Consider the following 21,148-nt stretch of genomic DNA (forward strand, 5'->3'; position numbering starts at 1 on the left):
AAGCCAACAATGCCATATGGAGAAGAAAACGAAACACCAACCCTTGATTCACACCCCTAGTTTAGGGGACCGGATCCTCTGATCCCTTTATCCTGATCCTTTCTTGGACCGGAATAAGGAGATTGATGAGAAGTCATGACCCCCACCTATTAACAGGTGGGAGGATCATTGCCTCCCACCAATACAAAGATTGGACCATGAGTTGATCCAACCTTTATGGACTAGAGGATCCACCCCTAGTTTAGTCCTTGGAATTTGAAAAATCTAGAGGTCGATTTCGTGATACAGCCTGCAGCACCAACAGAAAAGTTAACAAACTGTATACAAAAGAATCACCAAATTGCATTGGATTATTAGTCTCTTTATTCTTGTTTTTTATATTATTATAACAGGAGACTTAAATTCCCCAATGATTTGATAAAAAAGAAGAAGTGATTTTGCATTTTCAAAAGATTCAAATTATGACGGACAATAGATAATCTGGAAAACAAACTCTAAACATGAGCATTCCAAAATGCAAATGACCTTGAATTTAAAAAATCCTGCTATAACTATTTCAAGTAACAATGAGATTGCACATCACTCAAGGACCTAAAAGCTGGACCTTTGCAAGACAAATGTGCTTCCAAAATTTTTTCAGTTAACCTCTACAATTGGGAAGTGGAAGTGTATGGCAATTAGCTTGAGAATTTGAAATTATAAAATACGTGCAGCAACTTGGAGTTCCAAACACCTCATATGAACAGGCTGCTCACAATCTATATATCTGAACTAAAATTAGTTCACTGAAAAAAATTGTAGCGTATTTACATACCTTGTTATTAATCCTAAGAAAATACACTGGAAACCATCATCCAGCTATTAAAATTTATCTGGAAAAAAGGGAAATTATTCTTGTTGTAGAATCCAAGTGGTGCAGTTATGGAGCAGTTGGAAATTTTGACGTGCTGCAATGTTGTGAATTACTTGCATTTTGCTTAAGAAGGTAGATGCATTTTCATAACACTGGTATGAACCTCCACAATCACACAGCTCTGCCAAGCGAGCAGCCTTAACTTGTCTACACTTGATGCAAACAAGATCCTGCAAGTGATAAAGCCTCTCTCTCTGCATGACTATTTTGAGGAGGAGATTTTCCATCTGCTCACGGTTGTATGGCTGTCCACATTGCGGCACCGCACAGCGCCATTCATCCTTCCAAAACACAGAATCACGACCAAGATCTAAATCACGATAATCATTGCAGTAGCTGCAAATATGAAGAAAAGAAGTGGTTAGCAATTTAATATTGAGGGTAGGTGGGGTCGACCTCACAAAGGGTCAGCTTGGCTCCATGAAATTTTATAGACAAAACATACTGAAAAGATATGGTTTTGAGCTGCTTTGGCTAAAATATTCTGTAGGTAAATTACAAGAACTACCAAAGTTAGATCAACATACCTGCAAATAACATTCGGAAGTATGAAAGATGGACAAGGATCATGAAACTGTGCTTCTGGAGCAAATTCTTTTACATGAACCAGTCTTAGTAAATTCTTCCTCATCCTCTGTAAGTAGAAGTGTTTAATTCAGCAACCAGAATGTGTTAAGAAAAACAATACAAAAAAGATGAAATTGGGCTGACAGACTTGTATTTCATAAAAAGAAGCATTATGCCATTTGCAAGCCTAGCCATTCATATGCTCTTTTGGACTAAAACAAAAAGTTTTCTAGTGGAGCAAAGGTTGTCGCTCAGCTCATTTACCCAAGTAGCTCATTTACTCATGCAGAGTATTTTTAAATCTTAAAATTTTTGAATGAGGTGCATCCTAATTTAAGCTATAAATAAGTACAATCCAAGAAGTAAGATACAAGTTTAAGGAAAACCTCTAAAACACCAAAGCAGAGATATTAGACTGACAAGCACTTGAGCCTAGCATAATGCTTCATCTGTATGGAACCCCTATTTCAATTATCTACTTTTTTTCCTTATTATTAACAATTTTCCCTTTTCAATAATACATACAAGATATCTAATAGATCCAAGGTATTTAAAATTCTTACTTAGAAAAATTTGACACCCATTCAACTTGATGACTCCCTCTATTTTTCCTTTCATTACTAAATTTTACATTTTATATATTCTAATTAGTTCTACTTAAAACTTTTAATTTCTAAAGTTTTATTTTCACAATTCAAGTTTTGAGTTTAACCTATCCACTCACATTAACATATGCCAAAGAGTAATATTTAATATGATTGCCAAGATCATCAATTATTAATCTATGTGGCTATCAATATATGTGTAAAGACTTGGAGTTATACCTCCATGTAAATCTATATCTATAGGAAAATCATGTCACATCCACAATAGCTCTACCACCTCAATGTAATTAGAACACTATAGTGAATTTTTTTCTCCTACTCAATAGAAGCCATACTTTTATATATATATATATATATTACATTCGGTATCTTATTAAGTAAATAGCATCTATAATTGATCTATTGAACATGAAATCGAGTTGATTTTAGGAAACAATTGTTTCTTCTCTTAATCATTCAGTAACAAAATTTTCAAAATTACAAGGTATAACCCATCAACTTGATCTGATTATATAAAGACATTATCATCACCTATATTCTTATAAATTTGAACTAGAAAATTTTTCTCCATCCCTCATATTGATTCTTAAATTCTCAAAATGATGTCGAACAATTATATGTTGATCTCAGGAGCACTTCCAAAGTTCTATAGGAATATCATCTGGATTGATATCCTTACCTGTCTTCATTTTCAATGAAACCTCTATAACTTCATTTGATAACAGTTCACTATTTCTAAAGCCTCTCTTATATCCAAGAAAAGGGCATAGTCTATACTGTCGTATTCCTAACACCAGTAAACCATATGTGATTTTCTATATGCACTTCTGAAAACCCTGGCCTGAACAATAAATTTTTAATTTTCCTTTCGCAACATCAAAGTAAGGGATAGTGAGCATCACAACTTGAAATAATTAGGATGTATCAATTTTACGCTAATCCCAACACTTATGAAAGCATATAGGGTGTCAATGATTTAAAATAGCATCAGGTAGATAATAATTTTGCACTGATCCCAACACTTGTCAAAGCATATGAAGTGTCAACAATTTAAACTAGAATCAGATAGATAATCAAAATATTGTGGAGCCTTAAGATATAGGATCGAGTACCCAAACATCATGTTGAACATTTTGATCAAGAGCAAGAACAGCAGAAATGTGTTTAATGAATTCCAATGCAGCATCTCCTTTATGACTTTGATATCCAACTGAACTTGAAAAACCATAAGTTGGAGGCTGATCCATATTGTCTTTGTTTATCCTCTTGTTTATAGAGCATACATCTTCAAGAAGTTTCTCAGTGAAATAATTGCTTATCTGTAGGACAAAACAATATATAGTAAAGTTCACTGAGGAACTCTTTTGCTAGTGAAAATTATGTTTACCCGTTTCCTAATGTGGTCATTGATGCAGTCTTCCAGAGTTTCAGCAGCAGTCACTGTGATTGAGGGTGTACAAGTACTATCATCAGTTGTAGTAGTTCGAGAAGAAATTTGCTTTTGTAAGTACACCCAAGGATCATGCAAGAATTCTGAGACTCTCAAGTGAAAGAGGGCCTGTTTTGACAACCGAAGATTGTTTGGACAATTTTGTATCACAATACATTTGAGCAACTTTAACACTCATTTTGTTTACACGCAAAGGAATTACTTTTTCAGAGGAATAACAAACCTGAATGTCCTTAGTTAAGTGTTCTGCCATGTTCCAGCATGCTACAATTTCTACTTGAGAGTCACCCTCTGTGTTTGTGATTGGGGGTTCTGTTTGGAATTTGGCCCGAATTCCACCATAATTAAACTGCAATTTGTAATATCATTTAACAGAAAAATTCTACTTTATGATCAATTGACATCTAATTTAAGTGATGTGAGAATATGAAAAATTACTTGAACAAAGATAAAAAGACAAACATATGTTGAGTGAGGGTGGCCACACCTGATCCTTAAATAACAATGAATGCCAAAAATACAGAGGCTCAAGCTCAATCCATTCAAAAAGGTCTCTGCAAAAGTCACATTGACTAAAATTTTAAGTAAAAAAATATATATGGAATCAAATTCAAGATCCATATCAATTAAAAAAAAGAACCTTGTTTGTAAAGTTTTCAGCAGAGAATCACAATATGCTGTTGCAGCCAACAGTTCAAACTTGCCAGTGTCGATTATGATCTTAGAGAAGCTCGCGAAGATGATATTTGCTCCTAGTTTTCGCAACTCATAAAGCAGTAAAACAAATACCTTTCTCATGACCTGCCAGTTCAGATAAAGGAAGGACTCTAATGTAGAAAAGACGTGAATAAGTGGAAGATATAGTGATGTAGAAAAAATTTCAAGCCTAACATAAGTAACTAGATCACTACCATAAAAGTGCAACTACGGATTTGGTAAGGAAATTGCGAGGACTCAAAGACCAGAGGTACAAAAGTTTCAAATATTAGTATAATCTCTTGCTCAATCATCAAGCAACCTAATGGAAAAGAACAAGGGGCTTACCATATCCAACACACGGTGAAGTGCAGGGTCATGAAGTTTTGACATGGGGCTGAAAATTTGTGAGAATGCTAGTTAAGAAAACACAACATTAGAATTGTACTACAGATCATTCAACTTCTCACCTGCAAAGCCACTGGTAAAGACGCTGCAAAATTGCATCAGCAAAGATATTACCAGAAGCCACTGCATCTGACATGCATCTTTGAATTAGTTGCTTTAGTACTTGAAATGCAGAAGCGCATCCACTGGCTTCATCATAATCAGTTTCATTAGCAGAAGATGTAGGCTGCAAACCATATTCACCAAATAAAGATCCCCCATCCATTTCTTCAAGTAGACTACTCTTGTGGATAGCATTCACAGCTAGGTGGTGTATCTGCAGAAAGGCATGCATTCAATAAGTTCTGCAGAAAATGTAATTATTATTGTAAATCTAACCTTGAGTTCAACTGCCACTTTTCTATATGCACCGAGATAGCTATAAGCAGGTTGGTTGACCTGTTTTTTAGTCATCATACACCCATAGCAGTTAGGTATCCTGAACATACTCAAAAATATAAATCTTCATAAGATAAAAATAACATTAGCAACTAGTATTACATAAAGAAACAAAATGAGTTTTACTATAAAATAGAACAGAATAATGTCATAATGGATAGGAAAATACAAGCAAGATATTCCTTAGACAGCATATGGTTCTCTAGAACCAACCAAACAAGAAGATTCTCTTATTGTGACTCACTTTTCAATTAGATACTATTTTAAAATAGTCTCCTTTCATTAGATAAGGGATTTTGTGCTCTGATAAGTGGTTCACATGTTTCCACCACCTTGGGATCATGTTAGTGCTTCAAGGCTCTCTGGGGCAAGGAACATTTTTTGGCTTGATGGGTTAGGGTTGATTCCTTCAATTTGTTTTTGGGCATCTTTCCATGCTTACCATGAGGAAGTTTTTGTTGTCCTTTTCGAATAAAATGTACACCCTCCCCTTTACTGTCATTTGCTCACTATATAGTCTAGTTATGTAGGTTTAATTTCTTCTACTCTAATGTACTATGTGTTTGAACCCAACTTGTCATTATTTTTTCCTACTATATTAATTGGATAGGGCTTGTGGATTCTCAAAATAAATTAGGAAATCTTTAAGGTGTCAGAGCGAGGTTGGCTAAGAAACATCATAAATTGCCATATATATATATAGAGAGAGAGAGAGAGAGAATTTTGTGGATGACAAGTAGTAAACGATAGAAGTTCAATGCTAGTCTTATTAAAAAAAACTATTGAGGGATATGTGGATGATCAAATATTCAATAAATTATGCCAATATAAATATTAGAACTGCAAATTCATGAGACGATAGATTGAAATTAACCTATATTTTATGTCGACATGAGTAGATACTAGTATGAAACAATTTAGAACAACAACGAAGTCTTATCCCACTAGGTGGGATCAATTATATAAATCCTTCATGAAACAATTTAAAAACTGAGATTAAAAACCTTGGGAGTTGGGATATAAAGGGCAGCTAGATGCACGAAGCACCAACCAATGTGGGGTCCCGGAGAAGGGTCGGAACACATTGAGTTTATTATATACAACCTTACCCTACATTACAAGAGGTTGCTTCCACGACTCAAACTCATGACCTCCAGGTCACACGACAACAACTTTACAATTACACCAAGGCTTAGGAGTTGTGATATGAATATAAAATAATATAAATAGTGATTTAAAAAGGTATCTACATGTAAAACTCTCTAGGTTACTTCAAAAGCCTTACTTCGTCAACAAAGCATGTCTCTCCCTCATAAATACCACCAAAATCTGGAATGCCATCATCAGATATCCACAGTACCTGAGAAACAATCTCCAGCAATATCTTAGAACAGAAGGATAAACTGAGCGAGGAAGCAAAAGACTACATGACTATGAATTTGCAACACAAGCCAAATTTGTTACATAGCAAAACATGTCTGTTGCTCACATAAACCAAGGGAAAATGCGATATAGAATTCATCACAAAAGGGAAACATGACATCACAAACATCAGTTATTGTAGAATATAGCAAATATGTTCTTTCAAAATTCTTAAAAGTTGATACAAACTGATTCCTGCATTTAAATTTCTTCATCCACCTTTCTAAAAAGTCAACGAAATCAGAAAGATAATTAGCACACTAGTATTTTGATACATTAAAGGAAGGCAGCATTAATCAATTCAATTACAGCTATTCTTTGATAAAAGATCAAATGCATCAGCCAAAGAAGCTTTTCATATGTAGCGTAACTTGTGATACCAATTAGTTTCAGCATACTTCAGCTGTTTATTAATGTGAATTAGGAGAAGATTTAACACAAATAAAGTTGATTGGTCAAAGAAGAATATTTAATTACAAGGACAGATTCAGGCTGCAACATTTTGCATTTATGAGTTCATTTAGATAAGCACATAATACATTTCTTTGTCTCACTATTTCATAGAAACCACTAGGTGACAGATGTTAAGGAAAAGTCTTAGACATGCAAGCGAAAAAAAATCCAATGCTTTAAGAACATAGAGTTGGTTTTGCCAGCCTTTCTAGGCCAACCATGTCTCAGTGAGACAGTTGCATTTTAGGTAAGAAGCATGTCTAACAAACATCTGTGAGAAAGCATAGTGGTAACACCTTAAGTAATAGATTCAACAAACAAAAACTTGTATGAAGTAGGTTGCTTACAACCAATAATATCGATGGGCATCAATAAAGAATTAAATGTATCAAAAAGAACATAATGTATAATCAGGGGAGAACTGTCAAACTATCTCCAAACAAAGTTTTATATCTAGTGGAAAGCCAACCTGTTGTTGGTCACGCAATGCCCTAGAGAAGAAGACATCAGCAGTAAAAAGAAGCTTATCAAGCTCGATGTTTCCAAATGGAACCTGTTTGATCACACAAAATTGGCAAAATCTTCTCCATTAGACAAGCCATTCAAACACCAGATCATACATGAAAGCATAAAAATAAGAAAATGAAAATTACATGTGCATATCTCGAAAGCAAAACCCTTTCCATGAACCATTGGGATGATGCCGCACATCTTTGCATGCTAATTTTGCCAGCTGTGACTTGCCATCCAAGAGCCTGATTAAAAAGGAAGTCAAGGCTTGCTAGGTAAGCATAATCATAGAGAAAGCATGAGTATATATGCAAAAAATCTCAGCTCTTGTAGTAAACCTGATAATTACAGTCACTGGCATTACAAGGAATTGTAACACAAGGAAACTCTTGCAGAATTCTTATCCCTGATTTTGTGGCTTGAAAGCCTGGATATTCTATGATAGCGATAGCAGGTTGGGGATGTTGATGCCTAAAAAAAACCAAGGACATTGAATTTTAAATGCTGATATATTCGCAAGATAACCAATATGATAAATGCAAACTTGAGATACTGTGGAAAATTAAATGTTGATATATTGCATGCAACAGAATCAAGTTATACATGTTCACATCTGCTTCCACATTCTAGAAAGCAGCAAAACATGATTACTGCATCTCCAATATATGCTAAATGACACGTGCAACTAATTGCTGTACATTTGTGCTAACAAGCATTTGAACAAGAAAATGAAATCTCATGTGGTACTTATAGCTTGGTTTGAGATCTCATGTCATGTTGGGTGGCATAGTTGAAACATACAGTTACAATAAATTATCAAAATATGGTACTAATTGACACAAATATTGCTCTTGTGTCGTCCATGTTGATCGCGCCAATGAGTCTCATCATACTAACACTTGAATAATGTTATATTTTTATAGCTTGTTGGTAAGAAGAATATTTCAAACTTTTTTTTATCTAATTGGTAGTTTTTTTTTTGAAGAGTAAATAAGTTAAATGAAGATTCTAGAAGTAAAATTCATATAAAATCTTTTGTGGGTGAGAGGACTAGGATTAGTTGTAAACATCTCCTACTACGAAGAAAATTCTTCAAGCACCATGATGACTAAAAAAACAACTCCTTGAGGACCATAATGAATCACAAAACATCTCTTCAAGGATCACAAAACTTGAAAGATAGCTCTGCAAGGGTTTTCTTCGGCTTGTGAATAACTCAATGAGCATAGCTAAACAAGTATCTCCTTTAATTTGTGACTCGCTGCTGGAAGTGTTAAAATCTCAAACAACTTCTATTAACTAAGGAAGAGGCCGTCAAACATCTCCTTTACATATACAATTGTGTTTTCTTTTTCATATTCTTCCTCCTATCCAAATTAATGATCGGCTCTAGGTTCATACCTTTTTACATTAGTCATGAATGAACTCACTAAACACATCTAATGTATATTACCATGATACATATTATTTGTAGATAATAATATTATTTTGGTTGATAAGACATGTGAAGGAGTAAATACTAAGTTTGAATCTTGGTTGAAAATACTGGAGATAGAGATAAAATGTTTTAGCTTAATAGAGTAAAGACAGAATATATGGAATATAAGTTTAGTAGTATTAAACGTAATAAAGTTGTTGCCGTGTGACCTAGAAATCATAGATTCGAGTCTCAAAAATAGCATCTTGCAAAGCAGAGTAAGGTTGCGTACAATAGACCTTTCTCCAGGACTCCACAATGGGGGGAGCTTCGCGTACCGGGCTGCCTTTTATTCAAGTATTAGACATAATAAAATAATTGTACAATGGTAAAGTTGTTGCCAGGTGACCAAAAGGTCACGGGTTCGAATACTAGAAACAACCTCTTGCAAAAAGCAGGGTAAAGCTGCGTACAATGGATCATTCCCTCGGACCCGGCATGACGGGAGCTTCGTGCACTGGGCTGCCCTTTTTACATAATAAAATAATTGTTACATTAGGAGACAACGAATTACTTGCAATTTAGAGCTTTAAGTATTTATGATCAGTTTTGCAAAAGGATGAAGGGATTGATGGAGATGTTTTACATAGGGTACAAGAAGGTTGGTTGAAATAGAGGAAGGTGTCAGGTGTTCTTTGGAATCATAAGCTACCTCTAAAGTTTAAAGGAAACTTGTACAAAATAGTGTTATGTTATATAAAGCTGAATGTAGGATTATAAATCAAGTGCACGAGCCAAAGGTGAAAGTTGCAAAGATGAGGATGTTAAGATAGATGTTGATACAATAAGAAACAAAAGCATTAGACAAAAAGGAGTTGTACCTATTGAGGGAAAACTCTGAGAGACGCATTTAAGATGATATGGGCATGTATTTAAGCATCCAATAAAAGCCCGAATCAGGTGATGTGAGAACATGACAAATACACACATAATAAAGGAAGAGGGAGACCAAAGAACATTTAATTAGTAACAATAAAACAAGATAAAATTCATTTAAATATAAATGAAGATATAGTAGAGGATTGAGCCGAAAGACATACACCATTAACATTAGTAAGTTTTATAATTTGTCTTTTGATTTCCTGTTAGTAATTAACAATAGTAATTACCCTCATTAATTTTGCTAATGTCTATTTGAAAAATAATAATTATATATTTTTAAGTAATATAAACAAGCTTAACATTATATCCTAGATATTTCTCAAGTAATTTACATTTTAAAGACAATTAAAAGAATTGTGAAAAAATAGCTTTACCACATTTTTCAAATATATTTTATAAAGAGTAATTTAAAAATAATTTATATTATAGATATTAATACACTTAAAATAACACAAAGAAACCAAAAATTGCAAAATTTTCAATCATAAGTTAATTAATACTAATAATAATTTTGGCATTGTCATTTTAGAAGCAAATAATAAAAAAATGTATATCAATTGGATTTTATAAGATGTTAAGGAAAAATTACTATCAATTAGAATATGATTTAAGTTCAAATTAATTATTCCAATTGTAGAATAATAGACATATTTTTAAATAGGTATCTATATTTATGTTGCCTTAAATAATTATATCTAGTTGTACAATTAATTCTTATTCATAAGTAAACACAAAATTATAAACTAAAATTTAACTAAAATTAACTCTAAAAATTATATATTAAAAAATTTAAAACATATTTGATTAGACATATTTTACTAATAGATTTTGCATAATGTGTACATTTATGCCTAATTCATATGTAAAATGTTTTTGGATAAACACCGTGGACCTTTTGCTTGGGACACTTCAAAAATGAAGTAAAAAAAAAAACAAGCCTAGCTCATGAACAAATTATGTTATATAATGACTTCCAATTTAAAATATTAGGTGATTTATAGGATGGTCGTGAAATTAAACCATATTCTAGCTAATTAGGATTGTCTTCATGAACATGCATCAAATATCATTCCTCCAGGTGTCATATCGTTTTCAATCAACAATCTCTTTTCTTCTTTTTTCTTTTTGTAGATTCATCATATTTGCATCAAACTAACAGTAAACTGATATAATATAATCAACTTCTTCATATGTAATATATTTCTAAAGATATCAAGTTGAGTTAAAAGAATACTATAACTTCATAAATCATGTACATTGACCATATGATAAGTAAATTAATGATAACTACAAATACCAAATGTTGATATGCAATATAGCGAAACACTTCATAATGCATAAGCAACTGCTTAGACTGCTGCTTGACATAATGGTATTAACCAAGGATCTAGTTCTAAATTTTGAATATATTCGTAATAATTGATTTAATAAAAAGTAGAGTTTAGCAAAAAAACATGTATCCAACTCATATGGAGTCAACTACATAGATCATGTAGTGTCAGTGATAACTGAGCTATTTGGGGCTGCATCACTTGCATTAAAGGGATATCTGTGTAAAAATAAACTTCCCTAAGTAATTATACTTCAAGCGATTTTGTAGATAAAAATTAATATTCTAGCTTATGAATCAAAGAACAGAGTACCTGTATTCAAGTAATGTACTTTGCAAAATCTTGACTCCAGCTTCAATTGAACGAACATACTCCAGCTGAAAGAATGATAAATAAGATTACCAAAGGTCCAAAGTAGAGAACCTAAACTAATAATGGCAATACCTTGAATGTAATATTGCCCTTTGTTGGACGCTCGATACCTAATGTTTGGCAAGCTTCATGAAATTGCTTCTCAAGAATTGATGAGGATAGTTCTTTGTTCTGAAAAGGGTTTACAACCACAACAGATATCGTCGATCTAGGGAAATATATAACGTAGATTGCCCTACCATCGGACAAACTGGCATAAAAATGAAGAAAGAGGTTTGAGGAAAACACATAGTAAGCAAATACGGCACAGTAGTTCAGGGGACAATAAAAGTAGGATAACCGAATTATCCCAACTGGAAGTAAAGAAAAAGAATATTGATTTATAAGATATTAGGAGCATAGTACATTTCAAGATATATGCTTCATATATATAGACAAACAAATCTAATGTTTATCACTTATTCAATGTATTAGTATTTACAAACATAACAAACCATGTTAAAATATGCCCTACAGAAATTGGAACAAAATCATTCCAGACTACCAATGCAACAATTTTATATATAATATGCATTTATAAGTAACAATGTCATAAATATTCATCAAGAAAATGCTTTAAAAGTCCTGGACCCAATGACAAATTAATGGGCCAGCAGAGTGCACGAGAAAAGGTGAAAAGATTAGATGATGAACAAGATGAAAGGGACAAGAGCAAGTCAATTCTTTTCACATCTGTTCTCTTTATTTCTTTTCCTAATCTATTTCAACCATAAAATCAATGTATCCGTGGAAGCCATTGCGAGTAGCAAAATGTCTCTATGGATGAAGGTGATAGGACAAGTGAACCTCAACCTAACAAGAATATCTCGGCCACCATCAAATTTAAAAAGTAATTTAATTTTATAGCCTATTAAGTCTGTTGTCAGTTTCATTCACATATATTCATCATAAAAAAAATAGTTTCTAATCAAAGCATTATCAATCCACCCTACTAGCTCATCAAGAATTTTAGCCAAATCCAGCATGAAATTGATAAATACAAGGCAAATCAAATCAAGCTTATGTCATCAATATTTTTGAGCAATTAGAAATTACTTTTTTATGTCCAATTAATCCAAATTCAAGTTATTCTTCATGTGGCAGCACTTCTTTTGTGTGCACCCCTATGAGGCTTGCTTCTTGGGACACAATGACTTGATTTTTCCTAGATTTCATTATAAAACCTCTCCAATCAAAATTTTTCCATCAATATTTTTTCTATTTTCATGGTCCATTCCTATTGTTTTCAAACTTTCTTTTCAAAATCTGAAATTTCATATATAAATTCATGTAGCTGCTAATTTAGAGGCATTATTATTACTATATTTTATTACTATTTTAAAGTCTTGTAATTTTGTTGGCTCCAACAACTTAGGATCCTTCCTCATATGATCCTGGGATCCTCAATTCTCCATGCCAGCTCATTCCTTATAAAATCAATCTCTCCCAACAACCTTAAATCAATTATGCACCATTAGAACCACTATATAAGTCAATGTTCCCAATTATCTACATGACTTCAAAACATTGTTATTAAATTTAAGGTCCACATGAAAATTCTTACAACTATTAGGGAGCTTCAACAAGTTTTCAGTTTTTCATGCCTTTCTAGAGCTTGAGCATGTTTTTGAGTTTGTTGCACCTTGCCAAGTGTACTCTTCTTCAAGAAGGTGCTTTCTGAAGATGCAGTTCATTGTGACAGCATATATGACAGCATACATCATGGATAAAGTGTATATGACAGCATATATCAAGCCTTAATTAATAGTTGTACTGTAAATATATTGTAGCTGTTAATAGTATAACTATACCTTCCTGATTTAGACAGATTACTAGAAATCAGCACGGATTTATGGCTAAAAATCTGTCCTGTAAATCGCTAACATTTTCTATATAATGAGAAGAACTCTCATGGTGAGAGTATTCAATCCAATTGACACGTTAGTCATCTATGCACAGATGCATTTTTGTTTGTTAGTATCTTTTTGGCATCTATTTAATGAATTTTCTGTTTGTGGCTTGTTTTACTATAGCGCACTATGCTGCAGTATCAATGTTACTGAGTTTAGTGCACTAAGATGCTATGTATTTAAGTTACTTCTGTTCTGAAGCCTTGATGAAAAATATTTTGTTCACTCATATTGTTTCCAAAATAAATGATTTCAATTTATAACTTTAGTAGGGAAAATTTAGTCTATAAATTCTTACACACAAAATTTAAAAATGTTGCAGGGATGCACATACAGTTGTTCCCAAGTACTGGACAAATACTCAGATCATGAAATATGCATTATTTAGTAAAATATTATTAAAAAAGAAGAAGAAGAAAACATACCTATGGTAGAGATAAAAGTAGGTAATTGATTGTTCTAGATATGAGCATTCTGTTGTAGTCTTCATATGCAACTCATTAAGGTTCCATCCATCATCAGCATTTTTATGTTTAACAGCTTTATCTAATTTGCATACGCAACCTAGCTGGACAATAGCATGAAACTCCAGTGGCACTTTTGTTTCATATATCCCCTACAAAGAGTTAAAAGTACGAAGATTCAAAATCTCACCAAAAGGTGAATTGTAAATTGTTAGTTGTCTTAAAAAGATAAATATGAGCATTAACCATGGTGCACCAAGCTTGAACAAAGCTTCAAATGAGGAAGGAACAGAATTAAGAAGATAAAGCAAACAAGTAGATTATATTGGGCACGGATAAATGAATAGGCCACGAGTCTATCATGGAGGAGATCATTTCAGGTAACCAAAAGTTTACAGTTGCATTTCTAAAGGAGTTTCTTCCCACCCATTCATGATTACTTGATTTGCCACGAATAGGTCACTATATAAGTCAGACAAATTGCTTGTACCAATATTCACTGCTACATTATAACTACATAATAGCTACCAACTAAATAAACAAAATTGTATTAAATAAAATTAAATATGTTATACAATTATGTAAGAGTACAAAAGAGCAAATATGAAAAAGTTAAATTTACCTAATGGGAAGTAAAAAGAAAATTTCGATAAGATAATAATGAAACTAAATTGTGGAGAAGTGATAATAATTGACAGCTCTGAATATTGTACTATTCTTTTCTTTGAATTCTTATGACGCATACAATCATACTCTTTTTCTTACACCCACTTTACATTTGTACTCATGTTATGGAGTCTTTGGCTTAAAGTTATATCCCAGAATTTTTGTAAAATTCTGTGATCCTTGTGGCATCTCTTAAGAGGTTGTATTTAGTTCAATTCGTTATTGTGTTGTATTTTGCTCTGATATTATTGTAATTTACATGTGGTGAGCAAAACTTGCCTCTAAGAGGGTACAACTCTTGCAAAGTGTGATATGGCCTACGTGTCAAAATATGGTTTAGTAGATCAAATAAGATCTATAGCATATTTGTTTGTACTAAACTTAGTTTCAATGAACTTCCAATGTGCAAGCATACGGGAAACTATCACATACATGATGATATCAAAATGATGATTTCAAGTATAAAATGTATCACATTCACAACTCTTTTGACAAAAACAAGGAATAGTAAAATCAATGTGGTTAAAAAGATAAGTTTGACAAGCATGATTATATCATGCCAAAACTTATGTCTAACTTTACACATCCAATCATGAACAAGGTATACTTCATATCCATCGTATAAAATATGCTGACAGCAAGGATTATTGCCATATAATTTATTTTATGATATTATTACATCCTTTCAGGTATTTTCTCTGAACCACCAACTAAACCATACAGTCATAAACCAAATGCCTACAATTTGCTTGCTTGTTTAGCTTTTTATTTGAAAGCTCAGTTGGACAACCCTAATAACTAGAGCCAAAACACACAAGATGATTCTGAACCAAAGGTTTAGCAGATAAAAGAAACAAGTACTCTCCCAATGTCACCCATCAACAGATCATGTAATAGTAGTATCAATACCATGAAAAGTGTAGTAATTAGGTCATCCCTAATTTTAAAAAACCTCATTAACTTATACTAAAAGAGTCCAAGTTTTCACCTCAATTTCTGGATCTGCCAGGAGAGCAGCAAATTTCTTGCTTTCAGCCCTGAATTGTTCTTCAGTGATAACAACCTTTAAGAGATTGTACTCAATATAATTAGATTATAAGAAAATTGTATAATATCTTGAGTAATTTTTTTACTTATAACTGTGAAGCAAGCAAAGGAAGGACTATTACTGCTGATTATAATATAGACTAACCAGGAAAGAAATGGCTGAAAGAACAACTTCAAAATCAATGGGTACCTCAATGAGATTGTAGTTAGGTTTGCCATGTGGAAGAATCTTTTTAACACGTCTTCCAGGAAAATCTTCTGTAATAGGAGCCTTCGAGTTTAGATAAAAGACTCTTGGGATCTTTAATGGAATCTTATGCATAATACCATTGACAACAATCCAAGCATAAAAATGCCCAGGTTGTAGTCCTGGAACAAGTTGAACTATCTGGTGCAAAATAATAATAACAACAAGAAGAAAGTAAATAACCTCAACTAGTAAAACTGAAAGTTCACCTAACAATTAATATCACTTGTTTCTACCTGCCAATGTGACCGAAAAAGAGTTGATCCATGCTTTCTGAACAGATTGTTAACCCCATTTTTCTCAGGCTGCTTGTTAGCTGTGTCAACATGTTCATGCAACATGTTTGAGTTGTTTAATCTGAAAAAAAAGATAAATCTTACTGAGCCATTATTGAGAAAATTCTAAATTAGATAAATCTATTAGTTCTTAAGCATTCGATGCAAAATTAAATATTGCATTAGTACCCTAATAATTTTCAATGTATGTTTCGTGCACAAAAATTAATTCATCTTATACTCCAATGAAGAATTTTTTGTCAACCAACAACACTGATCAATAATTAATCATTTACCAAGGCCTGCCAAAGCATACCTATTTCATGTTAAAACTTTTACAATTGTCACTATATGAAAAGGTAAAATGGCACCAGAATACCTGTGGGCATTACCCATATAATTCATGGTTTGGTGTGTCTAGCTCAGCAAACTTGTGAGAGAAAAAAATAACTCTAAGATTATATAATTAATTGAATAATAAAAAAAGGTCATACTTTCATAGCTTTAAAATCACATGGCCAAATTAAACCTCAGTCAACCCAGACTTGAACAATTCAGAAAATTAGATACAGAAAAAACAAAACACAAACCAACCTGAAATAAAATAAAACTGAAATTCAGACCATGAATTTCTTCTTTCCATTAACTCCATGTATTATTGAATGGCATTTTTATCTCTGTCATAATCATTCATCAACAAGAATTTGATTGCTGACAAGAGGTCATCATCTTCATCAAGGTTGTGTAGTCCAATGAATAAGGGATGTTGCAAGTTAACACGTGGAATAAACATTATCGATATCACAACTACATCCTTAATGTTCAGAAATAACAGGACTAAAGTGTTCATACCAAAACTGCAAGAGTATGACATGCCTAAAACTCGAAGAGCTAAAAGAGGCAAGAATGTCTCCTATTATATTTAAAATTAAACTAATGTTTCAGTTAATAGATAAGTAAAATGAATGTGTTCAAATCAGTTCTCATGGTATGAGTTGGTGGAGCAAACATTAAAGTTCTTGGAGAAGGATATGCCTATGCTTATAAAATCAAATAATCATCTTTTGTATTGGTCTCTTTTAGCCACAAGGTGGTGCAGCAGGTACTTTACAATAACTATTACTTGTTTCCCTCCCATTATGGAAAAGTACATATTTTATGGACAAAAGGGCATAGTTACTAAAATAGGATTGGATCAGAGGTTCGACCAGAAAAAACTGAGCTTCTCTCCAGGTCGGTTCCATTAAAAGATCAGAGATGCACAAAACCAAACTAAAAAACAGTTCGACAACCAATTTTTAAAAAACTGAGAACCAGCCGGTTTGTACAAAACCAGCTCAATTTTGTCATGACCCCTGTAATGACAAAAATACCAATTTCTAATAACTAAATTATTAAAGAACTAAATGAAATTTGGTTAATATTGTGAGTATTTGCCTGTTTGGTAATTTTTAGATCTGCATTCTACCATGACCCTATGCTAACCACCAAACTGGATAATCATGACGCATGCTTCCCCTCTTCTATTCTCCATCCCTTCCTGCCATGTTAGAGTCTGAACACTGAAGAGGTCACACTACTAGCATTAGACACCCTTTGAACTCCATGATTCCACCTCATCTCAAGCACGGTCATGCCACCATTAGTGACCAAGTCAGTTGATCCTTACCACCTCATGTCCTCAAGCTTCTTCTAATCCATCACCTCAATCATTCATATAGGCTATATGTTCTTGTTACTTTTTATTTTTGCTAGTCATACATTTGAATATATATCATTAGTCATGTTTATTACACCTTCAATAACATCTTCAATGCCATCATACAACAACAATAAATCCTTATCCCAATAGATGGGGTTGGCTATATAGATCCTTCAATACCATTGGACTATATCCTCTACTATATTATCATTTGTATTTAAATAAATTTTATCTTGTTTATTGTTGCTAACCAAGTCTTTTTTGGTCTTCCTCTTCCTCATATGATGTTCATATTTGTCATAGTTCAGGGATTAAAATCTCAATTAAGTGCAAGTCCGCATAGGATAATCTTCCCGTTTCGGCAGATAAGCATGCAGAATAGACCTATGACAACAAAGGGACTAGACGTCGCTAGATAGATTCCACATTATCAACATAAATACTTAATAAATCACATGCTATAACTCCAACACAATAATATCAAATTTAAAATAAGTTCAAAATTACACAACTAATAAAATATTACATATTTATTCTATTTCTCCATAATTTTCAACGCTTATTTTTCATCGGACACAAACTCAATATCATCATTGTGATAAATAAATTTGATTTATTAGAATTTTTAAATAAAATTTTAAACAGGAAAAAATTCAAAATAACAATTAATAATTTTTTTAAAAAATTTTAAATATATTTTTTATATATTTTATTTGGATAATTTAATTAGAATTAATTAAATCCAGGTTTAATTTTCCCACCGGAGCATCATGATGCGCATGGACACTTCGAGCGGCATCAGAGGCCTCCCGCGACGCCTTCAGCGCCACCAAAAGCATCCTACGATGCTTCTTGTGACACCTCGGGGACGCCTCCAACCGCCTAGCAACGCCGTCTAACATTTTTTCGGTGCGGTTGGCGGCCACATAGCTTGAAATTTATAACACTAACGAAACCCTCTCAAGCGGCCTAGCTTCACGAGATCTAGAGAAAAATTGCTGCATTGCAGGCTCCTGAGCTTCACAATGTGTCAAATGCCACTTTGCGAGCAATCAAGTTTGTGCAGCCTCAAACAAGATTGCTACCAACCTCAAATCACAATATTTAGAAGAAAAATCATCATAAGATCTCAATGTTGCTTTATGACCACTGAGCATCGCAAGACCTCCAACGACATCACCAGTACAGGTTGGCAAATATTTCTAGGAACTTCAGCTTGTTGTCGTAGGTTGGCAAAACCTCTTCTTCCTCCCAAGGTCGCATGACTTATTCAGTAGCTGAAGATCAGCAGCAATTTCCAGTGACACTCAAGTTTGAGCCTACCTTTGGCGATGATTTCCAGACAATCTCAGGCTCTAAGTCTCTTCTGCTCTTCTTTTATCATCAAACATGATTTGTTGGCTCGTCAAAGGCATACACAAGTCATCATTCTTCTAAGAGCAATCAAAAAGTATGGTTTTGAACAAAGGCAAATGGCATTGTTTGGGTTGATTGTTTTGATGGAAAGTTTTGCCTATATTGACCTAAATAGAATATATTTCACATCTTGTTTGTTCTGGTGATGAGCCTCTTCTATTAAGGAGAAAAAGAACTTTCTCTAGCTTACTACTCAAGCAAATTAATCACTCATTTATGTCAACCTCGGTTCTTTCTCATGTCACAACAAATGTGTGACCCTCAACCTAGTTTTGCTAATTAGTTACATATAAGAACACCATTTCAGATTTATCCACTCAGCATATACAGTTGACCCTTTACGTATATAGAAAGAATTTTTTTGTTTAGTATAAATGTCATGGTTAGTGGATAAGCATTGCATGGAAGAGAAAAAAACTAGACGAAAATAAGGTTTCAAAAAGAATATGCAGGCAGTACATACACAGTTTAGTTGATATGAGGAACACAGAAATATGCAGTCAATATTGAAAATGTTAATATTATTGAAAGTGACTAACATATATGGAATAAAGTATATTCATCAACACATCCAATTAATACTTCCAAATAAAAAAATAATATATGTCAATCACAAAATGTGAAACACATAAAATATTGAATGTTAATTAAGATAATCATTTGTGTAGTATCAATTAGTATAAATCAAAAATGTAAAATTAATAATATATGGGTAATATCCATATAATAAATCTAAAATGTTTATTATGTGCAGCATTGGTATTTAAGCTTAGTGTTTTATGCCAATTTAGTCCGTCTAAGTTGCTTCAAATGGACAAATTAAAAAAAATTTAAACTATACCCGGAGGTGCGACCTTTTGGCAAAGGAAGACCCGACAACAATGAGAAAGTCAATGGAAGCTCCAGAAGGTAAGACGTGAAGGATGGGGAGACATTAGAGGGACGCAAAGCTGATGGAGGAGACTAGAAGGCTAGGTCTAGGTTGGTCGGACGAGTGCTGAGTGAATATACTCGGAGTTAAATCCTAGGATTAGGGGTCACTATAGCAGTACTGTAGTGTACTGTAGCAATACTGTAGCAGTCGACTGGTGATTTCATCAGTCGACTGGTGCAGTCGACTGGGAGCGAACAGAGGACTGGTATCGAGCCGTTGGGCTGTAACGGTCGAATTTCCATAGAGGGCAGTCGACTGATGCTTTTGACAGTTGACTAGTAGGCGGGATTTTCCAACCAGTGGCCTATATAACCAAGACTTGGGAGCTTGGTTGAGGTTGACGAAATAGAGGTGGTTAACCCCTATTAATAGTCTACCTGTGCCCTAGCGTCTTAAGTGTTCTTGTGAGAATTGTGGTGAGGTTTCTCCATCCACAAGGACCTACGTGAGCTAGCCGGAGTTTGCCGGGGAGTCATCCACCGACGGATCAGGATCGCCCACCTTATGGACAGTCGTGGAGTAGGAGCCCTAATCTCCGAACTACGTTAAATGATCGTCTAGCTTGGTTTGCATTTCTTGTCTTGTATTTAGATTAGCTTTCTACTTGTTTGTTTGTATTTCCGCTGCGTAACTAACAAGTGTAGAAAGAAACGATCAATTTGGGTGAGACGCTATTCACTCCCCCCTCTAACGGACGGTCCCAACAATAAGTGGGTCAAAAAAGAGTTCCTTAAAACCATGAACAGAAAAATCAATCATGTTCACATAAAAAACACAGATTTTTAGATGCTGATCACATAGAAACAAGACAGCAAATTACCTGCGCCTTTTCTTTTCTTCACGAGTGGCTTTCCATTTTCTTTTCTTCATTTCAAGCCAAGCCTGATAGTTAGTTGCCTTGTTCACAATGTCACTTGAACAATT

The 21,148-nt window shown here is 33.6% G+C and overlaps 1 protein-coding gene across 1 annotated transcript; it reads right to left on the bottom strand.

Annotated features, from left to right (window-relative positions):
* Positions 1–759: 759 nt before the first annotated feature.
* LOC121967897 (DNA polymerase epsilon catalytic subunit A-like) lies at positions 760–21,141 on the bottom strand. Its single transcript, XM_042518411.1, has 21 exons — positions 21,045–21,141; positions 16,134–16,254; positions 15,841–16,038; positions 15,592–15,666; positions 13,899–14,089; positions 11,597–11,774; positions 11,465–11,529; positions 7,801–7,933; positions 7,606–7,707; positions 7,422–7,505; positions 6,363–6,437; positions 5,018–5,077; positions 4,702–4,955; positions 4,580–4,628; positions 4,176–4,336; positions 4,023–4,089; positions 3,759–3,884; positions 3,473–3,643; positions 3,198–3,404; positions 1,441–1,547; positions 760–1,249 (listed from the first exon to the last, which is right to left on the bottom strand). The coding sequence occupies exons 1-21, from the start codon at positions 21,092–21,094 to the stop codon at positions 889–891; spliced, it is 2,835 nt and encodes a 944-aa protein (XP_042374345.1). The 5' UTR covers positions 21,095–21,141; the 3' UTR covers positions 760–888.
* Between the last annotated feature and the right edge of the window lie 7 nt (positions 21,142–21,148).

This window comes from Zingiber officinale, chromosome 3B (genome assembly GCF_018446385.1).
Source record: "Zingiber officinale cultivar Zhangliang chromosome 3B, Zo_v1.1, whole genome shotgun sequence".
Classification (NCBI taxonomy): domain Eukaryota; kingdom Viridiplantae; phylum Streptophyta; class Magnoliopsida; order Zingiberales; family Zingiberaceae; genus Zingiber; species Zingiber officinale.